The sequence below is a fragment of the Theropithecus gelada genome, chromosome 5, assembly GCF_003255815.1.
Source record: "Theropithecus gelada isolate Dixy chromosome 5, Tgel_1.0, whole genome shotgun sequence".
Classification (NCBI taxonomy): domain Eukaryota; kingdom Metazoa; phylum Chordata; class Mammalia; order Primates; family Cercopithecidae; genus Theropithecus; species Theropithecus gelada.
The window spans coordinates 54,949,377-54,972,063 of NC_037672.1; the positions used below are offsets into that span (position 1 = coordinate 54,949,377).

General features: G+C 42.2%; 1 protein-coding gene across 3 annotated transcripts; it reads left to right on the forward strand.

Moving 5' to 3' along the window:
* Nucleotides 1–8,431: 8,431 nt before the first annotated feature.
* Nucleotides 8,432–14,034, forward strand: C5H4orf36 (chromosome 5 C4orf36 homolog). Of its 3 annotated transcripts, none has more exons than XM_025386333.1 (4): nucleotides 8,432–9,081; nucleotides 9,669–9,808; nucleotides 13,289–13,443; nucleotides 13,671–14,034. In XM_025386333.1, exons 2-4 carry the CDS (start codon nucleotides 9,744–9,746, stop codon nucleotides 13,802–13,804), a joined length of 354 nt encoding a protein of 117 aa, XP_025242118.1. In that variant the 5' UTR covers nucleotides 8,432–9,081; nucleotides 9,669–9,743; the 3' UTR covers nucleotides 13,805–14,034. The 3 variants fall into 3 exon arrangements, with proteins under 3 accessions (XP_025242118.1, XP_025242119.1, XP_025242120.1); XM_025386334.1 differs by having other exon boundaries at nucleotides 8,851–8,982; XM_025386335.1 differs by lacking the exon at nucleotides 8,432–9,081 and having other exon boundaries at nucleotides 9,645–9,808.
* The last annotated feature ends 8,653 nt before the right edge of the window (nucleotides 14,035–22,687 follow it).

Consider the following 22,687-nt stretch of genomic DNA (forward strand, 5'->3'; position numbering starts at 1 on the left):
TCAGAGGTGGTGCAGGGATCCAAACCCAGGCAGTCTGGTAGTAGGGCTCATGCGTCTGACTCCTTCACTGTGCTGTTAGCTACGGCGTGCCTTTATCCTGGTGTTGAAGTCCAGTGTGATTTCAGGCATCATGGGCAGGACAGCTTCTCTACTCTCCCTGCTTCTTTGGCTCACCAGCTTTAGATTCCGAAACCACGGAGGGAGCCAAGGTCAGGGCAAGAGTGTGTGTGCTAACCAACCTGGCCAGAGAAAGAGCAGTCTGGCCTTTTTGTAGTACACATGGTCTTTCCTCTTGCATTTCTGTGTCCTGATCTCGTTTTATAAGGACACCAGTCATATTGGATTAGGACCCACCCCTGTGACCTTATTTTACCTTAATCACCTCTTTGAAGGCCCTGTCTTCAAATAAAGTCACAGTCTGAAATACTTGGGGTTAGAATTTCAACATATTAATTTTTGGGATGGGGGATACAAATCCCCCAGTAACAGGAATCATCTTAATATTCTGCCTACTGCCAGGTGCAGTGGCTCACGCCTATAACCCCAGCACTTTGGGAGGCCGAGGTGGGCGGATCATTTGAGGTCAGGAGTTCAAGACCAGCCTGGCCAACACGGTGAAACCCTGTCTCTACTAAAAATACAAAAATTAGCTGTGCATGGTAGCGCGTGCTTGTAGTCCCAGCTACTCAGGAGGCTGAGGCAGGAGAATTGCTTGAACCCAGGAGGTGGAGGTTGCAGTGAGCCGAGATTGCGCCACTGCACTCCAGCCTGGGTGACAGAATGAGACTCAGTTTCAAAGAAAAAAAAAAAAAAAAAGAATTCTGCTTACCACATCTACATTTTGGCTAGAGGTGTAAGGCCAGTACTAGTTTTTATGAAACTTACTAGAAAGTCATGAATTGTCACACTCTGCTTGTGGGGTTTCAAGTCTTCTTTTAAAGACTCACTCTTTGCAAAATGTAAAGCATTTTCTGGCATTTGAAGTATTATTCGAACATTTCCAATTTCATAAAATTTTATTTATTTATTTTGAGACAGGGGCTTGCTCTATCGCCTATGCTGGACTGCAGAGGCACTACCTCGGCTCACAGCAACTTCTGCCTGTCAGGCTCAAGTGATCCTCTCACCTCAGCCTCCTGAGTAGCTGGGACTACAGGCATGCACCACCACATTTGACATATATATGTATGTGTGTGTATGTGTATATATATACATATATATTTAAATTTTCTGTAGAGACAAGGTCTCATTATATTTCCCAGGTGGGTCTCAAACTCCTGGACTTCAGCAATCTGTCCGCCACTGCCTCTTAAAAGTGCTGGGATCACAGGAGTGAGCCACTGTGCCTGGCGCTTCCTGAAATTTAGAATGGAATACCAGATTTAGAAACTGAGTAGACTCTATAAGACTACTTAAATACATGTTAGAGACTTTGCTTAATGTTGGGATAGGCATAAGCTTGTTCTGGCATTATTTTAATTTTTAAATGTTACTATTTTATTTATTTTGTCTTTCTTTTCTACAACTCTTGGTTCTGTGGGGATTTCTGGCATTATTTTATCTCCATTTTTTCCTTTCTCAAATATGCAATATATAATTAAAAGCACAAAGATTGCAATGTCTACTAATGAACTGCAGGGGTGTCCTTTGATTTATAGTTGGCACTGTGAAACTAAGAAGCTGAGAAACAATTAAGAATTTGTTTTAGAGGAGCAAGCAGACAAAAAAGAATTAAGGAGTAAAATCCCCAGGCAGATTTATCATTAGGAGGTCAGTGCTTCAGTGAGAGAAGTTCTGTATTTTTAAGACAGGGTCTCACTCTGTTGACCAGGCTGGAGTATAGTGGCACAATCATGGCTCACTGCAGCCTTGACCTCCTGGGCTCGAGTGATCCTCCCACCTCGGTCTCCCAAAGTGCTGGGATTATAGGTATGAGCCACTGTCCCTGGCAGGTTCAGATTTCTTGAATTTCATGATTAGACTTTCTATCAGAGCACTCGGCCTCTTGTTCTGGCCTCCATTTCCTCAGGAAGAGTTCAGTTGAATGGGATTTTAAAATTTGATTTTTACTTTTAGAGATGGGGCCTTGCTATGTTGCCCAGGCTGAAGCGCAGTGGCTGTTCACAGGTGTGATCATACAGCACCACCTCCTGGAACTCCTGGGCTCAAGTAATCCTCTTGCCTCAGTCTCCTGAGTAGTGTGGACTATAGGTGTTCCATTTATAATTTTTTTTTTTTTTTTTTTGTGTGTGGCAGAGTTTCACTCTCATTGCCCAGGCTGGAGTGCAATGGCACGATCTCGGCTCACCGCAACCTCTGCCTCCCAGGTTCAAGCAATTCTCCTGCCTCAGCCTCCCTAGTAGCTGGGATTATAGGCATGTGCCACCAGGCCCAGCTAATTTTGTATTTTTAGTAGAGACGGGGTTTCTCCATGTTGGTCAGGCTGGTCTCGAACTCCCGACCTCAGGTGATCCACCCGCCTCGGCCTCCCAAAGTGCTGGGATTACAGGCGTGAGCCACTGCGCCCGGCCTTCCATTTATAATATATTTTAAAAGCCAATAAAATGTGACTCATTTAAAAATAATATTTATAATTAGAGATCTTATCTCAGTTTTCTAATTTCTCCTAGTTTCAAACTAATGATATGCTCTTTTTATTCTTTTAATTATTTATTTAAAAAAATATAGAAGGGTTTTACCATGTTACCCAGCCTGGTCTCGAACTCCTGGGCTCAAGCCATCTGCCCACGTTGGCCTCCCGAAGTGCTGGGATTACAGGTGTGACCCCCAGCACTCGACCCATGATATATTTTTATTCATTTATTTAGAGACAGAGTCTTACTCTGTCACCCAGAGTGGAGGGCAGTGGCATGATCTCGGCTCACTGCAACCTCTGCCTCCCGGGCTCAAGCGATTCTTGTGTTTCAGCCTCCCAAGTAGCTGGGACTACAGGCACGTGCCACCACACCTGGCTAATTTTTGCATTTTTAGTAGAGACAGGGTTTCACTATGTTGGCCAGGCTGGTCTTGAACTCCTGGCCTCAAGTGATCTGCCCACCTTGGCTTCCTAATGTGCTGGGATTACAAGCGTGAGCCACTTTGCCTGGCCTCAATGATATACTTTTAAAGCAACAATATAAGTCAGCATAAAATTGAAACTTCAATTGAACTGAAACAGGTACATCCTTTACTTTAATTAGTACTTTATAGGGTTACATTGTAACACCCTAAAGGTCTCATGTATTAAGATGTGTAAGGAAATACTTTTTTTTTTTTTTTTTTCCTATTCTTAGAACTAATGCTTTGTGTTTGCCCAAGGGAGGAATTCAAGTGTGATTGTCAGGGGCTGAGTTCTCCTGGTATAAGCTGCTCCATGGCAGATGCAGGTTTGGTGGTGCCAGCCTGAGAACCAGCCAGGGATTCCCGCTACTCCAACTCTGCAGAGGATCCTAGGCTGTAAATCCCATGCTATATCTTGGAACAGGATAATCGATGCTGACCTGCTTTGTCTCCCAAGGAACAGGGCACCTGGAGATTGTGACTTCTACCTCTAAGAACAGTGGAGAAGTCTACCACTAGCTGCAGCCACTATTGTCTGCTTTGGTCATACAATAATGTGTCTAAGATATAGAAACCCACTCTAGAGCAACAAAAATGGGTGAGTGGATGAATGTTTTTGTAAGGATACAATGGGAGTTTTATGGATACAGGAACTGTGGTCGGGTCAGAGAATCCAGAGAACTTAAAAGAAGTAGCTCAGGAGTAAAACTGACCTGGGTTCAAATTTGACTCTGCAACTTACTAGTTGTGTAATCATAAACAAATCACTTTTATAGCCCTTTATGTACGTATTTTCGTATTTTTTCTTTTCTTTTCTTTTCTTTCTTTTTTTTTTTTTTTTGGAGACAGAGTCTCACTCATTCACCCAGGCTGGAGTGCAGTGGCGCGATCTCAGCTCACTGCAACCTCCACCTCCCACACTCAAGCAATCCTCCCACCTCAACCTTCTGAGTAACTGGAACTACAGGTACGTGCCAACACACCCAGCTAATTTTTGTGTATTTTGTAGAGACAGGGTTTCGCCATGCTGCTCAGGCTGGTCTTGAACTCTTGAACTCAAGTGATCCACATACCTCGGCCCCCCAAAGTGCTGGGATTACAGGAATGAACTGCTGTGCCTGGCCATTTTATAGCCCTTTAAACTTTTTTTCCCCCTTAACTGTACTAGGGAAAGTATTAGTTTCTTCCCCCTTAATCTGTGAGGATCAGATGCAGTGTAAAGTGGCGAAGAATGATGGCTAGCGTGGAGTAGGTGGCCAGCAATATACTTTAAAAATGACTCCAGTCCTCTAAGCCTGGCTCATAGGAGACTCATGGGCCATTCCCAGAAATAGAAAAGATAGACAGAGGAGATGGTTAACGAGTAGGAGGTGAATTACATTTTGGTTATGTTGAAATTTTCGTCTGAACAAGAAAGTCCAGTAGGAGGTTGCCACAAACTGATATGCATCTAGGAGAGAAGCCAAGGCTGGCTAGAGAATCAGATCTGGGACCCATCCAATGAGAAATGGTAGTTACATTAGTGAGAGCAGAGCCGCTGAGAGTACTGAGGCAGAACAAATGGATTATGAGCAGACATACATTTAAGGGAGAGAAGAATGAGAGAAATAAGCACAGGGGTGGCCAGACAGGTGAGACAAATAGAAACTAGTACAGAAAGGTAGAGAATATTTAAGACTGTTATTTGGTGATTTTAAAGTTTTTGAAGATGTGTTGTTTTGTCATTATCCTAGAATTGGTGTCATTACTAGAGAGGTTTTATAATAGCCATTAGAAAACTGTAAGCTGCATTTTGTGATTTACACATTAAGTTAAAAGAAATAAAATGTCACTTTTAGAAACTAGAATGATGATACACAAACATATATACATGTATGTCATGAGAAATTATCATAATATTTGAAAAGGGTAGTTGTTAAAATGTTTTCAAATGTATAATCTAAAACCTTGCCCTAATTATAGTCCTGGGAGAATATGTAGTGCTGTGTGATGAGGACAGCACAAAAAAAAGACTGAATAAGGCAGTCTTGGGTTCAAATCCTGTGACCTTAGAAAAGTTATTCGTGGTTGAGGTACCGCCATTTTTTCTTCTCTAATATCCCTAAAATCCCACCCCTAAATTAATAGTAGCATTTATTGTGTGATAATTAAGTGAGACAATGTATATGCAGTACATTGAACAGTACTTAAAACATAGTAAATGTTACCACACTATTATTGTTTCTGTGTTAGGTGTTGATGATTATCTTTTGCATTCCTTCTTGTGCTTTAGTTTTAACACTAGGTGGCAGCAATACTCTCTTAACCAATTAAAACGATAACTTGCTAATTTTCTGGCGTAGAAGAGATGGGTGAAGCCTTACCTAATAGGAAGATGTGTGTAGGACACCAGCAAAGCAGGGGGAAAAGATGAATAGAGCTAGCAATAGAGATATGTATAGAGACATCAACAGAGACAGAGATAGAAATAGAGGGAAAGAGGGAGAGAGAGAGGAAGAAATTGTAGAAAGAATTTGATATTTCAAAAGGATATACTGAAATAGTCATTGTGAGGAAACCAGATCTCTTTTGGATATGCACCTTCTAGAAAATTGTATTATTTTAAAATACATACAGGGAAGTGGCAGATACCATGTATTTTTTTGTGTTGACAATATTAAGGATCTTAAGTGGTCCTGGATGGCAAATGTCTGTAAAGTGTAATGTGTTTTACTGTTCATTTTAATTTTAGCATTAATCTTAATTATAAAACTATGACCATTTTCCTCTATATAAAACATTCCTTCTACAATAAGATATTTAGTGGTATCTATTGCTATCTAATGCTATCTATTGTTGTGTAACCATTATCTCAAAAGTTGGTAGCTTAAAATGAGGAAATAATGATTTCTTTTTTTTTTTTTAAAATTGAGACAGGGTCTCATTCTGCCACTCAGGCTGGAGTGCGGTGGTGATCATGGCTCACTGCAGCCTCGACCTCGTGGGCTCAAGGGATTCTCCTGCCTCAGCCTCTGGAGTAGTTGGGGCTACAGGAGTGTGCCACTACATCCAGCTAAGTTTTTTTCTACTTTTTGTAAAGATGGGGTCTCACTATGGTGCCCAGGCTGGTCTTGAACTCCCAGGCTCAAGTGATCCTGCTGTCTCAGCCTCCCATAGTGTTGAGATTATAGGCATGAGCCACTGTGCCCAACTATGATGAATCTTTATTATCCTATATTTTCTGAAAGCCAGGAATGCTGGGGTGACTTAGCTGGGTGGTTCTGGCTCAGCATTTCTCATGAAGTTTCAGTCAAGACCTCAGTTGGGCTAAAGTTATCTGAAGGCTTGACTGGGCCTTGAAGAATCTGCTTCCAAGATGGTTCAGTCACATGGTTGGTGGCAAAAGCTACAATTCCATATGAATTTCTCCATAAGGCAGCTTGAGTGTCCTTTCAAATGGCAGCCAGTCTCTCCTAGGGTGAGTGACCCAGGAGAGACTGCAAGAAGGAAGCTACAATACCTTTTATGACCTTATCTCAGAAGTCATACGCTGTAATGTCCACCATATTTGTTCACAGCGAGTCACACAGGAAATAACTAAACACAATTGTCAGGAATTTTATACATATGCTGGAAATGGAGTTCCTGTATAAATAAATCACAGGCATGACCTCTTCCAGTGTGGCTCTGGACCTATTTCTACAACTATAAAAAGAGATCATGCCATGGAACCATGAGGAACTTCAATTCTAAGGTGGCCTGTTCCCTATCTTGATATAACCTCAAATAACTTCTCTGTCTCTGTTTTTTCATCTCTAAAATAAAATCACCTAAGAAACTGCCTTTCAGATTTTTTAGACCCATTGTAAGGGCTGTACATTGAGCCTGAACACACACACATGTATGCGTGTTTTATATATAACAGAAATGAAAGTGCCACAAACCAATACCTTCTTACACTTATTTGTGTGATGTACTCTAATTTTATTCGCCGTTCTATGCTAACTCATTTTTAAAAATTCAGGCCAAAGGCCGGGTGCGGTGGCTCACGGGTATAATCCCAGCACTTTGGGAGACTGAGGCGGGCGGATCACGAGGTCAGGAGATGGAGACCATCCTGACTAACACGGTGAAACCCCATCTCTACTAAAAATACAAAAATTAGCTGGGCGTGGTGGCGGACGCCTGTAGTCCCAGCTACTCGGGAGGCTGAGGCAGGAGAATGGCATGAACCCAGGAGGAGGAGCTTGCAGTGAGCTGAGATCGCGCCACTGCACTCCAGCCTGAGTGACAGAGCGAGACTCTGTCTCAAAAAAAAATAAAAAAATAAAAATTCATGCCAAAATCTGTAGTACACTGGTCTCACAGTCCATAGAAGGTTTCAACATTCTTTGTGGAAAGAAAACATCTGCCCTTACTCCTCGGTGCTCACTTTTCATTGGTGGTAGAGCAGAAATGCTGAAGAGCGAGTGAGTGAGTCCTCACCTTCCAGTCTCTGGGAGGCACAAAAGCACCTTTGAAAGATGGGTCAGCCCCGCGAGCCTACTCTAATTAGAAGAATCAGAAGTTGCTTGTCAGGTGGAAAGGTTACTGTGTTTATTTTTATTTTTATTTATTTATTTTTTGAGATGGAGTCTCACTCTGTTGCCCAGGCTGGAGTGCAGTGGTGCCAATGGTGCGATCACGGCTCACTGCAACCTCAACCTCCCAGGTTCAAGCAATTCTCCTGTCTGAGCCTCCTGAATAGCTGGGACTACAGGCGCGTGCCACCACACCTGGCTAATTTTTATATTTTCAGTAGAGATAGGGTTTCACCATGTTGGCCAGGCTGGTCTCGAACTCCTTGACCTCGTGATCCGCCCCTCGCGGCCTCCCAACGTGCTGGGATTACAGGCATGAGCCACGCGCCTGGCCCATCCACCGTGCCCAGCCCATCTGTGTTTATCTTTAAAAGTTGGCTTTGGAACTTGCCATGTGACTCTGGGAAGTCCTTTAACCATCCTGAACTCATTCGTCGGCACCACAATTGGAATAATGAGTAGTATCCTTCTTGCCTATTTCATAAAGTTGTTACTAGGCTCACAGTCAATTAGGCACTTATCACGTGGTGAAGAATCTCAGGACAGGATATTTCATCCTCACAGCAACCCTCTAAGATTTAGAGCATTATCTTTGTTTTATAGATGAAGAAATTGATGCTTAGAGCAGTGACATATGTGAAATCTTAAAGTTAAATCTTAAGTGGTAGAGCTAGAATTCCAAACCTATTCTGACATGAAAACCCTCATCCAAAATGGAAATGTAAGCTCGTTACATTTGACCACAAGGGGTGGCCATCTGATGTATTCAAATGAAGAAATACGCAGTCACCACAGTGTAATAATGACTTTAGAATCTGATGCTGTCTTGCTGTGAACACGAACACCTAAAATATCACACGTGGGCTTTGAGCTCACTGCCTTCGCCCACTGCAGCGTGAGAACGCTGGCAACAGGGCTTCGGTTCCCCAGATGTTAGCAGCCAGGACTGGGTACATTTCTTGAAATGGCGCCCCCAAACAAAGTCCAGATCGCTTGGATGCAGCCCCCTACATTGGAAAGCGTCCTTCCCAGGAAAGGTCTGGCTTACAGCCCTCTCTTTGGCTGGTTGGCTGGGTTCTGAGAGCGCTGCCTGCCTGGGCCCTGTAGCCAGAGAGCTGACCCCGCGGGGGCGCGTCTCCCTGGCCCGGCGTCCCCTCCCTGACGGGTGGGGCGGGCCCCACAAAGCCCTTTATTGAGGCTCCGGCGTGACGCGGGGAGCCCCACACTCGGCGCCCGCCGCGAGCGGGAAGGAGGCGTGTGCCCGCGGCGCGGCCCCGAGGCGTGTGCGCGGCCATGTGCGGTTAGCGCGGCGCGCTCTGTCCTCCTTTTCCCGGCCGCGACCCTCTGAGCCCCTCGAGTCCGGGTAACCAGGCCGCCAGCGCCGGCTCGCTGGGACCCGCCACCCTGGAAGCCCCGCGCCCGCAGCGCGTTCCTGGCGAGTCGGAGGCAGGGTGGGGCTCCGGCGTGGGAAGGAGCCGAGGCTGAGGCCGGTCCCTTAGCCGCGGGCTCTGTAGGCCGCCGAGGCCCCCACCCGTCCCGGGAACCGGTTCCTCCCGGGCTCTGCGCGTCCAGGGAAGGGAAGGAGACTCGCCCCGAATCGGCGTGCAAGGGCGGGGCGCGGGAGTGGTGCTGAGAGTTTTGAATGAGGGAAAACCTGGGAAGAATTGTTCTGCTCAAAGTGCCCGGGCTGGGGCGGGTGGTTCCTGTGCAGGCAGAGCCTTTGGTCGCTCAGCACTGCCACGGTCAGACACATTTTGGCGCAGCGGTGTTGGAGCTGGTTTGGCAGGCTCAGGCAGGGGCAGAGAGCACGACACCGAAACTTTGTCTCAGGATGATGAAACTTGCCTGGCATTTTCTTCTTATTCGGTGGAAAGAAATGAAAAAATGAGTTCATGGAAAAATGAAAGAGAACACGGTTTTACATTTGGGGTTCAAGTTCAATGAACACTTATTAAGGACTTTCTGACATTCAGAAAAATTTTTTTCTATTGTTTGGCTACAAAATATTCATGTGAGAAGCATTAATTAGGTGCGTTGCAATCATTTCAGGTAAAGTGAACAGAGTTATCTGTGACATTCCATTAGGCACCTTTATGTAAGGAAGTCGTACTGTAATAACTCGCCATGGCGTATGGATTGCCAAGAAAGAACACAGTGAAAACCATTTTGCGGGGCAGTTGTTATAATGTGTAAGTATATATATATATATTTAAAATCAGGGTAAGCATTGACTGGGCTGGGGAGTGTCTTTGTTAAGTAAAATGACTGGACACTCTATGCTCCTCATGAGATACTGGGCTATATGAAGTATTTTCAGGTGTCTGGGTTCTGAATTTTTTTTTTTTTTTTTTAAGGCAACTGCTTTTATAAGTTAATCCCATACCTGATTATCTTACTTGGTCTTTACAACACAACAACACTTTCAAGTGAGAAAACTGAGGTTCAGAGAAGTTTGATCAAAGTCACAGTCCTGTAGTAAGGAAATGTCAGGGCTAGACTCGGGGTCTTCTTGTTCCAAGACAGCATTTTCTGCTTCCACCCACATCTTTTAAAAAATTTTGTTTAGATCCTCCGCGTCTACCAAAAAAATGCCCCGGTGTCAGATGTATCTTAACAGAGCACCTAAGTAGCTGGTAGAAAGGGTTGGTTTTGTATCCTGTATACTTTGGCAGGCAGTGGATGGTTTCCAATCAAGAAGACCTGGACTCTAAGCCTGGCCCTGCCCCCAGTTCCCTAAGGCCACCTTCTTCCTCCTTGATCTCTGCATTTGCAAGATGCATATAACAATTGGCTATGCGGTGTGGATTATAAATGAAGTCATGTATGTAAAGTACTTGCACATTGCCTGTCATCCAGTGAACGCATCGTGAGCACGTGTTGCAACCACACAATAGTTTCACTCTGTGATATTGTAGTGCAGTGTTTTCCTTTCTTAAACATTTGATTAGGTGTCAACTGAATTTGTCTTTTAAACAATATTCTATGAAGTAAATGAAGATTCCCTATGGGATTATAAAACCAGAGCTATAGGAAATTCAGAGATGACTCACTGTTGCATTTTGTTTAGTTTTGTCAGTTTAGTATGTGTTTAGACCTTGAACTATGGACAAGTACCATTATACTAAGTATCATTATAAACATAATTTTTATGTGAAGATACTCCTATTTCTGAGAATGACTTAAAGCACTGATTCCATGGTTTTAGTTATGCAGAACTTTATGTCATGAACAATCTCTGTAACACCAGAGATTTCATTCTCTTTCATTCTCTCAAGATAGTATTTGATATCATACTATTGATAAGAATAGCCAAGTCAAGGGGAACAGAATGGTAGTAGCGCTCTTTAGAGTTCATTTGCCAAGGTAACTCCCTACCCGGGGCTTTTTTTTTGATTCAGTGTTTTTAAAGGATTGTAAAAACAATACACTAAAAACATCTAGCGTATGAAAGGTAGATAAAAATGATATATCTCCCCATTCCCATTCCGGATTCCCACTCAGAGGTACAATGTCTTATATGTTTTCTAGAATTTCTGTGGCTACACAAGACACATACACACATGTATACACACACATATATGTCTTTTTAACACATGGAATCATATTGAACTTTGCTCTGCCCGCTGCCTTCCAATATATCTTGTATAGCCTAATAGGCAAGAGCACTGATTCTGGAGTCTGACTTCCTGGGTTCAGATCCCAACTTCACAACCAATGGCTTTGTGACCTTGGGCAAATTGTTCTCTGCACCTCAGTTTCCCTTCCTCCCTCCCTCCCTCCCTCCCTTCCTTCCTTCCTTCCTTCCTTTCTTCTTTCCAGACAGGGTCTCACTCTGAAGTGCAGGCTGGAATGTTGTGTACCTCCTGGGCTTGAGTGATCCTCCCACCTCAGCCTCCTGAGTAGCTGGGATGACAGGCACGCACCACAGTGCCCGGTGAATTTGTTTCATTTTTGGTAGAGATGGGGTCTCACTTTGTTGCCCAGGCTAGTCTCAAACTCCTGTCCTCAAGTGATCCACCTTGGTCTCCTGGAATTATAGGCATGAGCCACCATGCCCAGCTAGAGATCTTTATTTTTTTTTATCAAGACAGGGTATCACTCTGTCACCTCAGTGCAGTCTCAGCCTTAGCCTCCTGGGCTCAAGTGATCCTCCTGCTGCAGCTTGTTTTGTAGCTGGAACCACAGGCCTGTGCCACCACATTCGGCTAATTTTTTGATTTTTTGTAGAGATAAGATCTCATTACATTGCCTAGGCTGGTCTTGGCCTTCTGGCCCCCAGCGATCCTCCTGCCTCTGCCTCCCACAGTGCTGGGATTATAGGCATGAGCCAGCATGCCCAGCCTACTCCTCAGTTTTCTAATCTGTAAACTGAGGATAGTAGTAGCACCTGCCTCTTTCATATGGTTGTTGTAGTAATTACATGAGTTCATGTGTGTAAATAGATTAAAACAGTGCCTAATAATAAATGCTATATAAACATTAACTGTTTTATTGCTTATCTTTCCAGGTCAACATAATCCTTATTCGTTCATTACATGTTTGTACTGCAGTTTGTTTAATCAGGCTCTTTTTGATAGATATTAAGGTGATTTCCATGTTTTTTTTTCTTTTTGAGATGGAGTTTAGCTCTTGTCACCCAGGCTGAAGTGCAGTGGCGTGATCTCAGCTCACTGCAACCTCTGCCTCCTGGGTTCAAGCGACTCTTTTGCCTCAGCCTCTTGAGTAGCTGGGATTACAAGCACCTGCCACCACGCCCAGCTAAGTTTTGTATTTTTAGTAGTGACAGGGTTTCACCATGTTGGCCAGGCTGGTCTTGAACTCGTGACCTCAGATGATCCACCCACCTCAGCCTCCCAAAGTGCTGGGATTACAGATGTGAGCCACCGTGCCTGGCCTCCATGTTTTTTTTAAACAAATGACACTTCAACACTTCAATGAACATTCTTATACATTTTGTGACTTGTTCAAGTACATCTATAATAACTGTAGACTCTAAGTCACTCCTGAAAGTTAGATGATAAAAGATCGGGAGGTGGAACAGGCAAACAAATGGGTGGCTGGTGTAATATGGTCACTTCCCCTGCTTGGACCAAAGCAGGTCTTTTACTTTCTTCATGCATATGAGGCTGAACTCATATTGACTGCAGATGAGAAACATGTAGCTGATATTTTTAAATTTCAGAATTAGGTGAAAGAGAACAATTTTTAAAGGTTCATAGTGGTTATTTTGACTTTGTAGTTTGGAATTTCATCCCCATTCCCAGATGGCACACTCAAAACCTGTCTGTGCCAAGCACCCTGCTCAATGTATGCTTATGCCCTTCTTTCCTTCTTTAATATGACCACATTTTTATGAGCTATAAAAGACTCTGGAGCTTACAGTTCTTATCTACATCCTCTTACATGGAAAGACTGGATTGACTTCATGGAGGCCGAATCAAAGTTCCTGGTGTAATTTCTGGTCATTGTTCAGTATTATCTCTATATTAGTTAATATAAATCTCCCTCTCCTGTCTGGAATTACAACTCTGGAAAATTCTGAACAGCCCCCCACCCCATAAACCAAAATGTCTAGTGGCAGATGGAACCGAGAATTAATGTCTTCTACATCTCACATGGTAGGTGCTTAATCAACATTTATTGAATGCATTAATGAATTTTTGCCCCAGACAGGAACCTTGGGATCTTGCACTGCTTGCAAAGAACTGGTACACAAACCTAGCCAATATCAAGTTGCCTTTCTTGGAAGAAATTTCATTTGGTGGTTCTGTGCAGCTCACAAAATGTAACACCGTTAAAGATGGACTGCTCCCTTCTGCAGAATGTAAGTTCCTTAAGTTCTGCTTTAATAAGTTATAAATTGTGTGTGTCATTTGCTTATCAGAGAAATGTTTAAATCTGTGTATTTACACCCATACCTCCTATCTTTGTAGCTCTGTCATCTTGTTTATTATTCAAGCATATGGATTTTGCTCTATGATATTCAGTTTTGACTTAGTCATGCCTGATGAAAAATGTATGTCAGATTGTTTTGTGTATTTTCTTTTTCAGCCATCAAACTCGAAAGGGAGTATGAAGTGAAGCGTCTTTGTAAACTGAAATGTCAAGAAAATACATCGGAGGAAATTAAGCTTCTCCTGAGGGAAAGGCCAGCCGGTTTGAGAAGACCTCTTCCATCTAAATGACGGTCAGCTCATGACTGAATCTGTACTCTGTCTCTTGCATCCAAAGGGGATGAAGGTCTCTGGACGTTTCACTGTGTAAAGTTCGGGGCAGATATTTGAATGCCCACTGGTGGATGGGCCACTGCCCACAGCTGTGGGTTAATGGCCAGCTCTGACAGATCTTCTGAGTCCCTGACATACTCTTGTTCCTTGTATCACAAGCTACAGCACTGTAAGTAGATGAAAATGCATTTGGAGTTGAGTCGTTTGTGCTATTCATTTTAATTTTTGTAAAATTGAACTAAAAGAAGAGGAAATTTCTTCAGCTGCATTGTTTTCAAAAGACATCTTGAATATGCATCTTTGAGATCCCAAGGAGGGACCAAAAAGAAGGCAAGAGAGAAATTCTCTTAAAAATGATAAACCAAAACATTTCATTTGGTTAAGAAAAATAATAGACTTCATTTTTAGTACTTCTCTAGTTTCCAATTTCAATGAAACATCATTGAATATTCACATGTGGTACTTTAAAGTAGCAAGTAGGACTTACTTTGTTTTTGTTCTCCTAGAAAAATTGTCAGGCTGGAGGTGATGGCTCATGCTTATAATCTCAGTACTTTGGGAGGCTGAGGTGGGAGACTCGCTTGGGCCTAGGAGTTTGGGACCAGCCTGGTCTCTACAAAAAATTAAAAAATTAGCTGAGCGTGGTGCTGTGCCTGTAGTCCCAGCTACTTGGGAGGCTGAGATGGGAGGATCCCTTGAGCCCAGGAGTTTGAGGCTGCATTGAGCTGTGATCATGCCACTGCACTCCAGCTTGGAGGACAGAGTGAGAACGTGTCTCAAAAAACAAAAACAAAAAAAGTCAATCTTTTTCCTTCTGCCTAATTTCTTATTTTCTATCTGGAATGACCCTGAAGCATATGGAACACACATAGTTATGTGAAAGTGACATGAAAATACACATAAGGTCTTATGAGAAAAACACAGACTGGGGGATGGGGAATTGATTAACTGGAAAGTATTGGATTTGAATGAACCAATTCTTCTAGCATTTGAACCAATAAAGCATACTTGGATATTAATGTTACTTTTGAGCACAGTGTAGTGTTTTTTAGATGATTTAGTAGGCATTTTAGGATCTTCTGGTATTTTCTTTTTCCCACCCAGGCTGGAGTGGAAGTTTCACTGTAACCTCTGCCTCCCGGATTCAAACAATTCTCGTGCCTCAGTATCCCGAGTGGCTGGGACTACAGGCATGCACCACCACACCTAGCTAATTTTTGTATTTTTTAGCAGAGACGGGATTTCACCATATTGGCCAGGGTGGTCTTGAACTTCTGACCTCAAGTGATCTGTCCACCTTGGCCTCCCAAAGTGCTGGGATTACAGGTGTGAGCCACCGTGCCTGGCTGATCTTCTAGTATCTTAGCTTCATTTCATTATGAAAGGCACTGTGGCATACTGTGCAAGAGTATAGACTTTAGACCTGGGTGCCTTTCTTCAAATCCTAGCTCAGCTGCTTATTGCTATGTGAGCTGGGATAAGTTACCTTGTTTCTGCTTGTTTTCTTATTTGTAAAATCGGGGTAATACAGGTATACCTACTTCACAGGATTAAATGAAAACTGCCAGGCACACAATGAGAATTACTCTGGTGTTAGCCATTACTGTGAGTATCACTATCATTATAATCTAGGGATAATCTATATTGGGCTGACTCTCTTGACCTTTGTACAGACCAGAAGTCTTGAAATTTAAAAAATTTGGTTTTATTCTTACAATATATATGTACTACTTGCCAGACCATCTGACCTGAATTTTTAGTTCAAATTAAGGCCGCTGTACCTATGGCAAATTCTGATCATTTCTCTTTAAAAGTCATCATCCCTGATAATCAACTTGTCATTTATGTCTTTCTCTTAAAAGTAGCATGGAGAATTTGTGTGCAAAAATGTCATATCCTGATGTCCCCACTATGTAACCCAGGAGCATAGATACCATTTTGTGTTCTGCCCTCTGGAGCCACCAGGGAGCCCTAAGCATGTCATACCTCACTTCACAACCTGGCACTTTCAGTTAGTGGCATTAATTGGGAGTATAAGTAATATGCTTCCATCTGTTGTCCAAAAGACCTTCAGGATGGCTAAATAGTAGAAAGGAGAGTTTTACTGGTGATGTCAGTTAGCGAACTGGGAAGAGAGTCTCTGGAGTGGACTGAAGGTGCTCTTTCTTCGAAGAGGGAAAGTGCAGGCTGGGTTTTAGGCCTCCCAGGGCCTGTATCACGCAATAAAGTAATACATATTCGGCAGGTTTTGGGGGAAAAGCTGTACATATGTATGAAGGTAGTCAAGCACATGTGCAATGGGCAAACATATATGTAACGTACTTCCCATGTTCACTTTGGGATGGGGTTTTAGCATTAAAATAAGGTGGAGTTTGGCTCTACATCAAAAGTGAACTACAGGGCACAAAGACAGTTCATGAGCAGCCTGTATAAGCTGGCAGAAACTGGCTTAAGGTCTGCAGTTGCTTTTCATAAAAGAAGGTTTGTAAGGCTGGTCCTCTGTTGAATCAGAGTTGCAGTGGTCTGGGATGTAAATCAGGGTCAGGAGGGCTGTGATAGCTCCCGTTGGTATGGAGTTTAGCCAGAGTGTAGTTTTTCTTCTAGAGGTAAGAATTTAGGAAGTTGTCATGGCAGCTGAGCCCTGAGCCCTTTGATGCTATAGTAAGTTTTATTTCCTTAACCTTATGGACTATCTTAGTTGATAAAGAGGCATCTGTTTTGATCTCTCAGATCACATATTCTTTTTCATAATATTGAAAATGAATGAAACATGTATCTGTTTGTAAAAGGTTTGCCAGAACAAAATATTTTAACGTTCCTTGAGAAAAGATGGAATTTGAGAAAGCTTTAGTTCTTCATGATTTTCTTGAGAGAGGAGTCCTGCTTCTAGCTTTAAGATTCTGTTAATCATGATTTTAGGCAGATGTTTCTGAGCCTCTGAAAACTGCACATATTGAAATAAAATTACATTGCAAAATTGAGTAATATGTGTGTATGTCTCTCTCTCTTGAAATGCCCTAACAGCAGGAAAGGAACGCTTTCTTATGTTAGTGTTCCAATGCCTAACTTGTATAGTTACTCAATAGACATTCATTGATGGAACATTTTCAGGGCTGGGCATGGTGGTTCACACCTATAATCCCAGTACTTTGGGAGGCTGAGATGGGTGGATCACCTGAGGTCAGGAGTTCAAGACCAACCTGGCCAACGTGGTGAAACCGCATCTCTACTAAAACTACAAAAAATTGGCCAGGCATGGTGGCATGTACCTGTAATCCCAGCTAGTCGGGAGGCTGAGGCAGGAGGAGAATCACTTGAACCCAGGAGGTGGAGGTTGCAGTGAGCTGAGATCATACCATTGTACTCCAACCTGGGAAACAAGAGTGAAACTCCTCAAAAAAAAAAAAAAAAAAATCAGATGGTGAAAGATCCATAATAGAATGCACTTGATAGTTGCTTTCTTATTTTTTATTTTTTTAATTAAAAAAATTTTTTAGAGATAGGGTCTGGCTCTGTTGCCCAGGCTGGGGTGCACTAGTATGATCATTGCTCACTTCAACTTTGAACTCCTAAACTCAAGCAATCCCAGCTGCTTATGATCCCACCATGCATGGCTAATTTTTTTTGGTATTCTTTGTATGATAGGATACTTTTTTAAAATCAGGAGATAGCCATGATATGACCGAATATGGGACTAAAACAGTTCAAGCCAAAGGTCAGAATGAACAAATATACCATTTTTACATAAAACATTTTAAAGTTATAACAATTTAATTAAAACTGATAACAATTCAACTTCAGTGGCATACAAAAATTCTAGTTCTTTACCTCTCCACTTTCCCCCACTTTGGCATTGCTGTTAGAAATTATATCTTTCTATATTGTGTATTCATTAACATAATTTATAGTTATTTTTTATGCTTTTGTTTTTTAGATTCTATGCCAAACTTAAAAGTGATCTACACAACATTACACTACTTACAATATTATAGAATTATATATATATACACAATTTTTTTAAATTTTTTTGAGACGGAATCTCACTCTGTTGCCCAGGGGAGTCAAGTGGTGTGATCTCGGCTCACTGCAACCTCCACCTCCTGGGTTCATGCACTTTTCCTGCCTCAGCTTCCTGAGTAGCTGGGATTACAGGCATGCACCACCATGCCCAGCTAATTTTAGTAGAGACAGGATTTTGCCATGTTGACCAGGCTTGTCTCGAACTCTTGACCTCAGGTGATCTGCCTGCCTTGGCCTCCCAAAGTGCTAGGACTACAGGTGTGAGCCACTGCACCTGGCCTAATTCTATATTTTATCTACATATTTACCTTTACCAGAGAGTTTTATATTTTTCTATGGTTTTGTGTTGCTGTCTAATGTCTTTTTGTTTCAACTTGAAGGAGTCTCTTTAGTATTTCTTGTAGGGGGAAGGCCTAGTGGTAATGAACCTCCTCAGCTTTTGTTTATCTGGGAAAGTTTTAATTTTTTTAAATTTTTGAAGGACAGTTTTGCCAGACATACTGTTGTTGGTTGACAGCTTTTTCCATTTTAGCACTTTGAATACATTACTTCGCTCCCTTCTGGCCTGGAGGGTTTCTTTTATTTGAGAAAGAGTCTCGCTCCGTCACCCAGGCTGGAGTGCAGTGGCGCAATTTCGGCTTACTGCAACCTCTGCCTCCTGGACTCAAGCAGTTCTCCTGCCTCGTGCTCCCGAGTAGCACCACCATGCCTGGCTAATTTTTGTATTTTTAGTAGAGACGGGGTTTTACCATGTTGGCCAGGCTGGTCTCAAACTCCTCACCTCAAGTGATCCACTCACCTTGGCCTCCCAAGGTGCTAGGAGTATTGGTGTGAGATACCACACCTGGCCCTGGCCTGCAGGGCTTCTGCTCAAAAATCTGCTGGTAGGCTGGGCTCGGTGGTTCATGCCTGTAATCCCAGAACTTTGGGAGGCCAAGGTGGGAGGATTGCTTGAGACCAGGAGTTTAGAACAATTTGAACAATATAGTGAGACCTCGTCTCTACAAAAAATAAAAAGAAAATTATCCAGGCATGGTTGTGTGTGCCTGTAGTCACAGTTACTCCAGAGGCTGAGGCAGGAGGATTGCTTGAGCCCAGGAGTTCAAGCTGCAGTGAGCTATGATCATGCCATTGCACTCCAGCTTGGGTGACAGAGCAAGATCCTATCTCAAAATTAAAAAAAAAAAAAAACAAAACAAACTGCTTATAGTCTAATAACATCTCCCTAATATGAGATGAGTCACTTTTCTCTTGCTGCTTTCAAGATTCTCTCTTTGTCTTTGACATTTGACAGTTTCATAATAATGTGTTTTGGTTTGGGTCACTTTGGTTTATCCTAGTTGGAGTTTGTTGAGCTGCTTGAATTTGTATGTTCATTTTCTTCCTCAAATTTGGGAAGATTTTGGCCATTATCTCTTCAAGTAGGCTTGCTATTCCTTTCTCCCTTTTCCTTCTGGGTCTCCCATCATGCATATATTGGTCTGTTTGATGGTGTTCTAGAAGTATTTTTGGCTTTCTTCACTTTTCTTCATTCTTTCTTTCTGCTTGTCTGACTCAATAATTTTAAGTGATCTGACTTCAAATTCACTGACTCTATTTTTTTCTGCTTGATTCAGTGTGCTATTGAACTCCTCTAGTGAATTTTAAAATTCAGTTATTGTATTCTTCTGCTCCAGATTTTAAAAAATGGTTTCTGTGACTTTGTTGATATTCTCATTTTGTACATGTATCATTTTCCTGATTTTGTTTAGTTGTTTATCTTCTCTATTAGCTCACTTAGCATCTTTAAGATGTTTACTTTGAATCCTTTGTCAGGTAAATCATAGGCCTGCGTTTCTCTGGGGGTTGGTTTCTGGAAATTTATTTTGTTACTTTGATCGGGCCATGTTTTCCTGTTTCTTTGTAGGCCTTGTGACCTTTTGTTGAGATTCGGGCATTCAAAAAAAAAAAACAAAAAAAACAAAAACAAAAACCAGAAAACAAAAGAACCAAAACCTCCAAAGCCAAATAAAAAACAGCTACCTCTCCCACTCCTTAGACATTGGCTTAACGCAGGGGAGGGTCTTCACCAGTCAGCCTGGCTAGAGTGTATGGGGACCTCTCAGACCTTTCTGGAAATGCATCTTCTCTGGGCTTGTGTGTATAATTTCCCAGTTAAAAAAGATTTGCTTGCTTCTTCACTAGAGCTCATAATCGTTTGCTTTTCCTGGTGTCTGTCTCTGATACTACACTCCCTCTAGTGCTGTAACAAACCGTGGAGCTTGCCTTTGTTCTCAATGGCCCCCCAACCTGGCATCCAAACTGCTGTTCTGGTCACTGTTCCAAGTCAGGTAAGATAGAACCAAGTCCTTGAGCAGCATCACTGAAAAACCAGAATGTTGGATACACAGTGCATTCATCTCTTTCACTCCTGAGGAAAAAATGGGGTTAGAATTTTTCTCCTGATTGTGCCACCTTGTGCATGGGAGAAGGAATGGCTAGGGCAGGTCAAATGCCATGAATTTTCCTACCCATTTCAATGCACTTGCTGAGGTGGTGCAACCTCTTAACTTGTTTCTGGAGTTCTTACAAAAGCAGTTCGGTTTGTATATTGTTAAGTCACTGTCTTCCTTGGGGAATGAGGATCTGAGGCTTCCTATTCTGCCACCGTACTGATACCACTCTGCAAATATACAATTTTTGATACATTGCTATCACTCTGGGATTTGGGGGTTATGGATAAGTTTGAGGTTACAAACCTGTTCATTGCAATATTAAGTCGGTAGCATAAATGAGCAAGATGGTCCAGTGAAGCCATACAGGGAGTGCAGAGACTGGAGAAGGGGAGAGCAAGCACCTTCTCCAAAGGGGCAGCAGCTGCTCAGCTCCAGCCTGTCAGTGTCATGCTAGAGTGGCATCGAGGGGATAATCTTCCAGTTTGATTTTCCCAAGGGGAAGATCTTCCAATTTTTTGAGAGAATCTGAAAATAAAGGTGAAAAAAAGAACACAAGCAACTCCTTATTGTGGAAAATTTCAAACATGCAAGAGTAGTAAGAATAAGAAATGAATCTCTACGTCTCTATCACCTTGCTCCAGCACTTATCAACTCACAGCGAATTTTATTTCACTTATACTCACTCACTTTCCACACCCCGGTCCCCACTATTGGGTTATTTTGAAGTAAATTCTAGATAACATATCAGTACATCTGTAATTATAGAAATACAGATTTTATAAATGTAGATTTCCAATTTTATAAATGTGCGGACCAGTCAAAACATTCCTGGGGGTTATAATCCATGTAGGCCCATTGTTTAACCTCAGATTAGGGAGTTGAGTCTGGTGGTTGCTGCTTTAACATATTTAGAAGCCATTATCTGAATTATCCCGATACTTTCTTCCATCTGTGACATATGGCACAAATGAAGAGCACTTTGTTTCAGGAGTTTTGATGTGAGTGACTCACTTGATTTAGTGATCCTCAGCCCTGGAAAAAGTTGTCGGGAACCCAGGCTCTGTATATAGCCTTGGTTGCGTGACTTGAGAAGGTGGAACATCCACATTCCTAGTCCAAATTTGCCTCATAAAATTCCAATGTACTCTGTGTAAGACTCTGATCTGCCAACCAGAAACACTCCCAGAGTTTCTTGGCTGAAAGTCTGGGAGTTGGAGCTTTCACCAGATTACCCACTCTACTTTCTTCCCACTTCCTTTCCACACCTGTCCTCTCCTATTTGTTCTTTCTGACATTTTGACTAATTTTCCTCCATCTCAGCAAGTATCATAAATATTACAGCTGGATTGTTAACTGGTTAAAATGTGGAAACAGACCATTTTATGATTACACAACCAAAGATAGCCTTTAGCAGAAATTTAGTGTGTTTTCATTTCTTTGGAAATCAAAACCAATTCAATTTTCTTTAAAAAAATTAGCAATCTCCAGATGTATCAATATATGTTTTGGACTGTGACAAGATTCATGCTGTATGTTTATTTTTGTAGTTCACATCCCACTGAGTGGCCTGTACTCTTTCCTTTAAGGTCACTGTCACCAATCCATCTAGTCCCAGGGATAATACTTCCAATACTTTATTTGAAAACTGTAAATATTTTAAAATCTAAAGCCCACAAATCTACTGCACAATATATCTGGCATTGTTGCTGTTAGTTTTAGTTTCTTAAAAATCAGATTTAGATAAGATAGTAATAGAGAGAAAACTCTAGGTTTTATTAGATCTGGGTTCTAGAGTCTTCCCTGCCCCAATTAGTTGTATATCCATGAGAAAATCTCTTAATTTCAATGGAACTCAGTTTGTTTCTCTTTGTAAACATTGCCAGTTATAAATGTATTTTATTTTATATTATTTTTATTTATTTATTTTTTTGAGACTGAGTCTCACTCTGTTGCCCAGGCTGGAGTGCAGTGGTGCAATGTCGGCTCACTGCAACCTCCACCTCTTGGGTTCAAGTGATTCTCATGCCTCAGCCTCCTGAGTAGCTGGAACTACAGGTGCATGCACCACGCCTGGCTAATTTTTGTATTTTAGTAGAGACAGGGTTTTGCCATGTTGGCCAGTCTGGTTTTGAACTCCTGACTTCAGGTGATCCACCCGCCTTGGCTTCCCAAAGTGCTGGGATTACAGGCGTGAGCTACTTTGCCTGGCTTCTATAAATGTATTTTAAATAAAGATTTGTTTTTTAAAACAGTAGTTCCCAAGCTGGGCATGGTGGCTTATGCCTGTAATCCCAGCACTTTTGGAGGCTGAGGTGGGAGGATTTATTGAGGCCAAGAGTTCAAGACCAGACTGAAAAAAAGACTGAAACCCCATCTCTACAAAAGC

What these genes read in the sequence shown, in the direction of transcription:
- C5H4orf36 (XM_025386333.1), top strand. Translation starts at nt 9,744, where the DNA reads ATGGCGTATGGATTGCCAAGAAAGAACACAGTGAAAACCATTTTGCGG. An exon ending in CGGGGCAGTTGTTATAATGT is followed by an intron (nt 9,809 to 13,288) that starts GTAAGTATATAT and finishes TTTTTGCCCCAG; the next exon opens with ACAGGAACCTTGGGATCTTG. An exon ending in ACTGCTCCCTTCTGCAGAAT is followed by an intron (nt 13,444 to 13,670) that starts GTAAGTTCCTTA and finishes TTTCTTTTTCAG; the next exon opens with CCATCAAACTCGAAAGGGAG.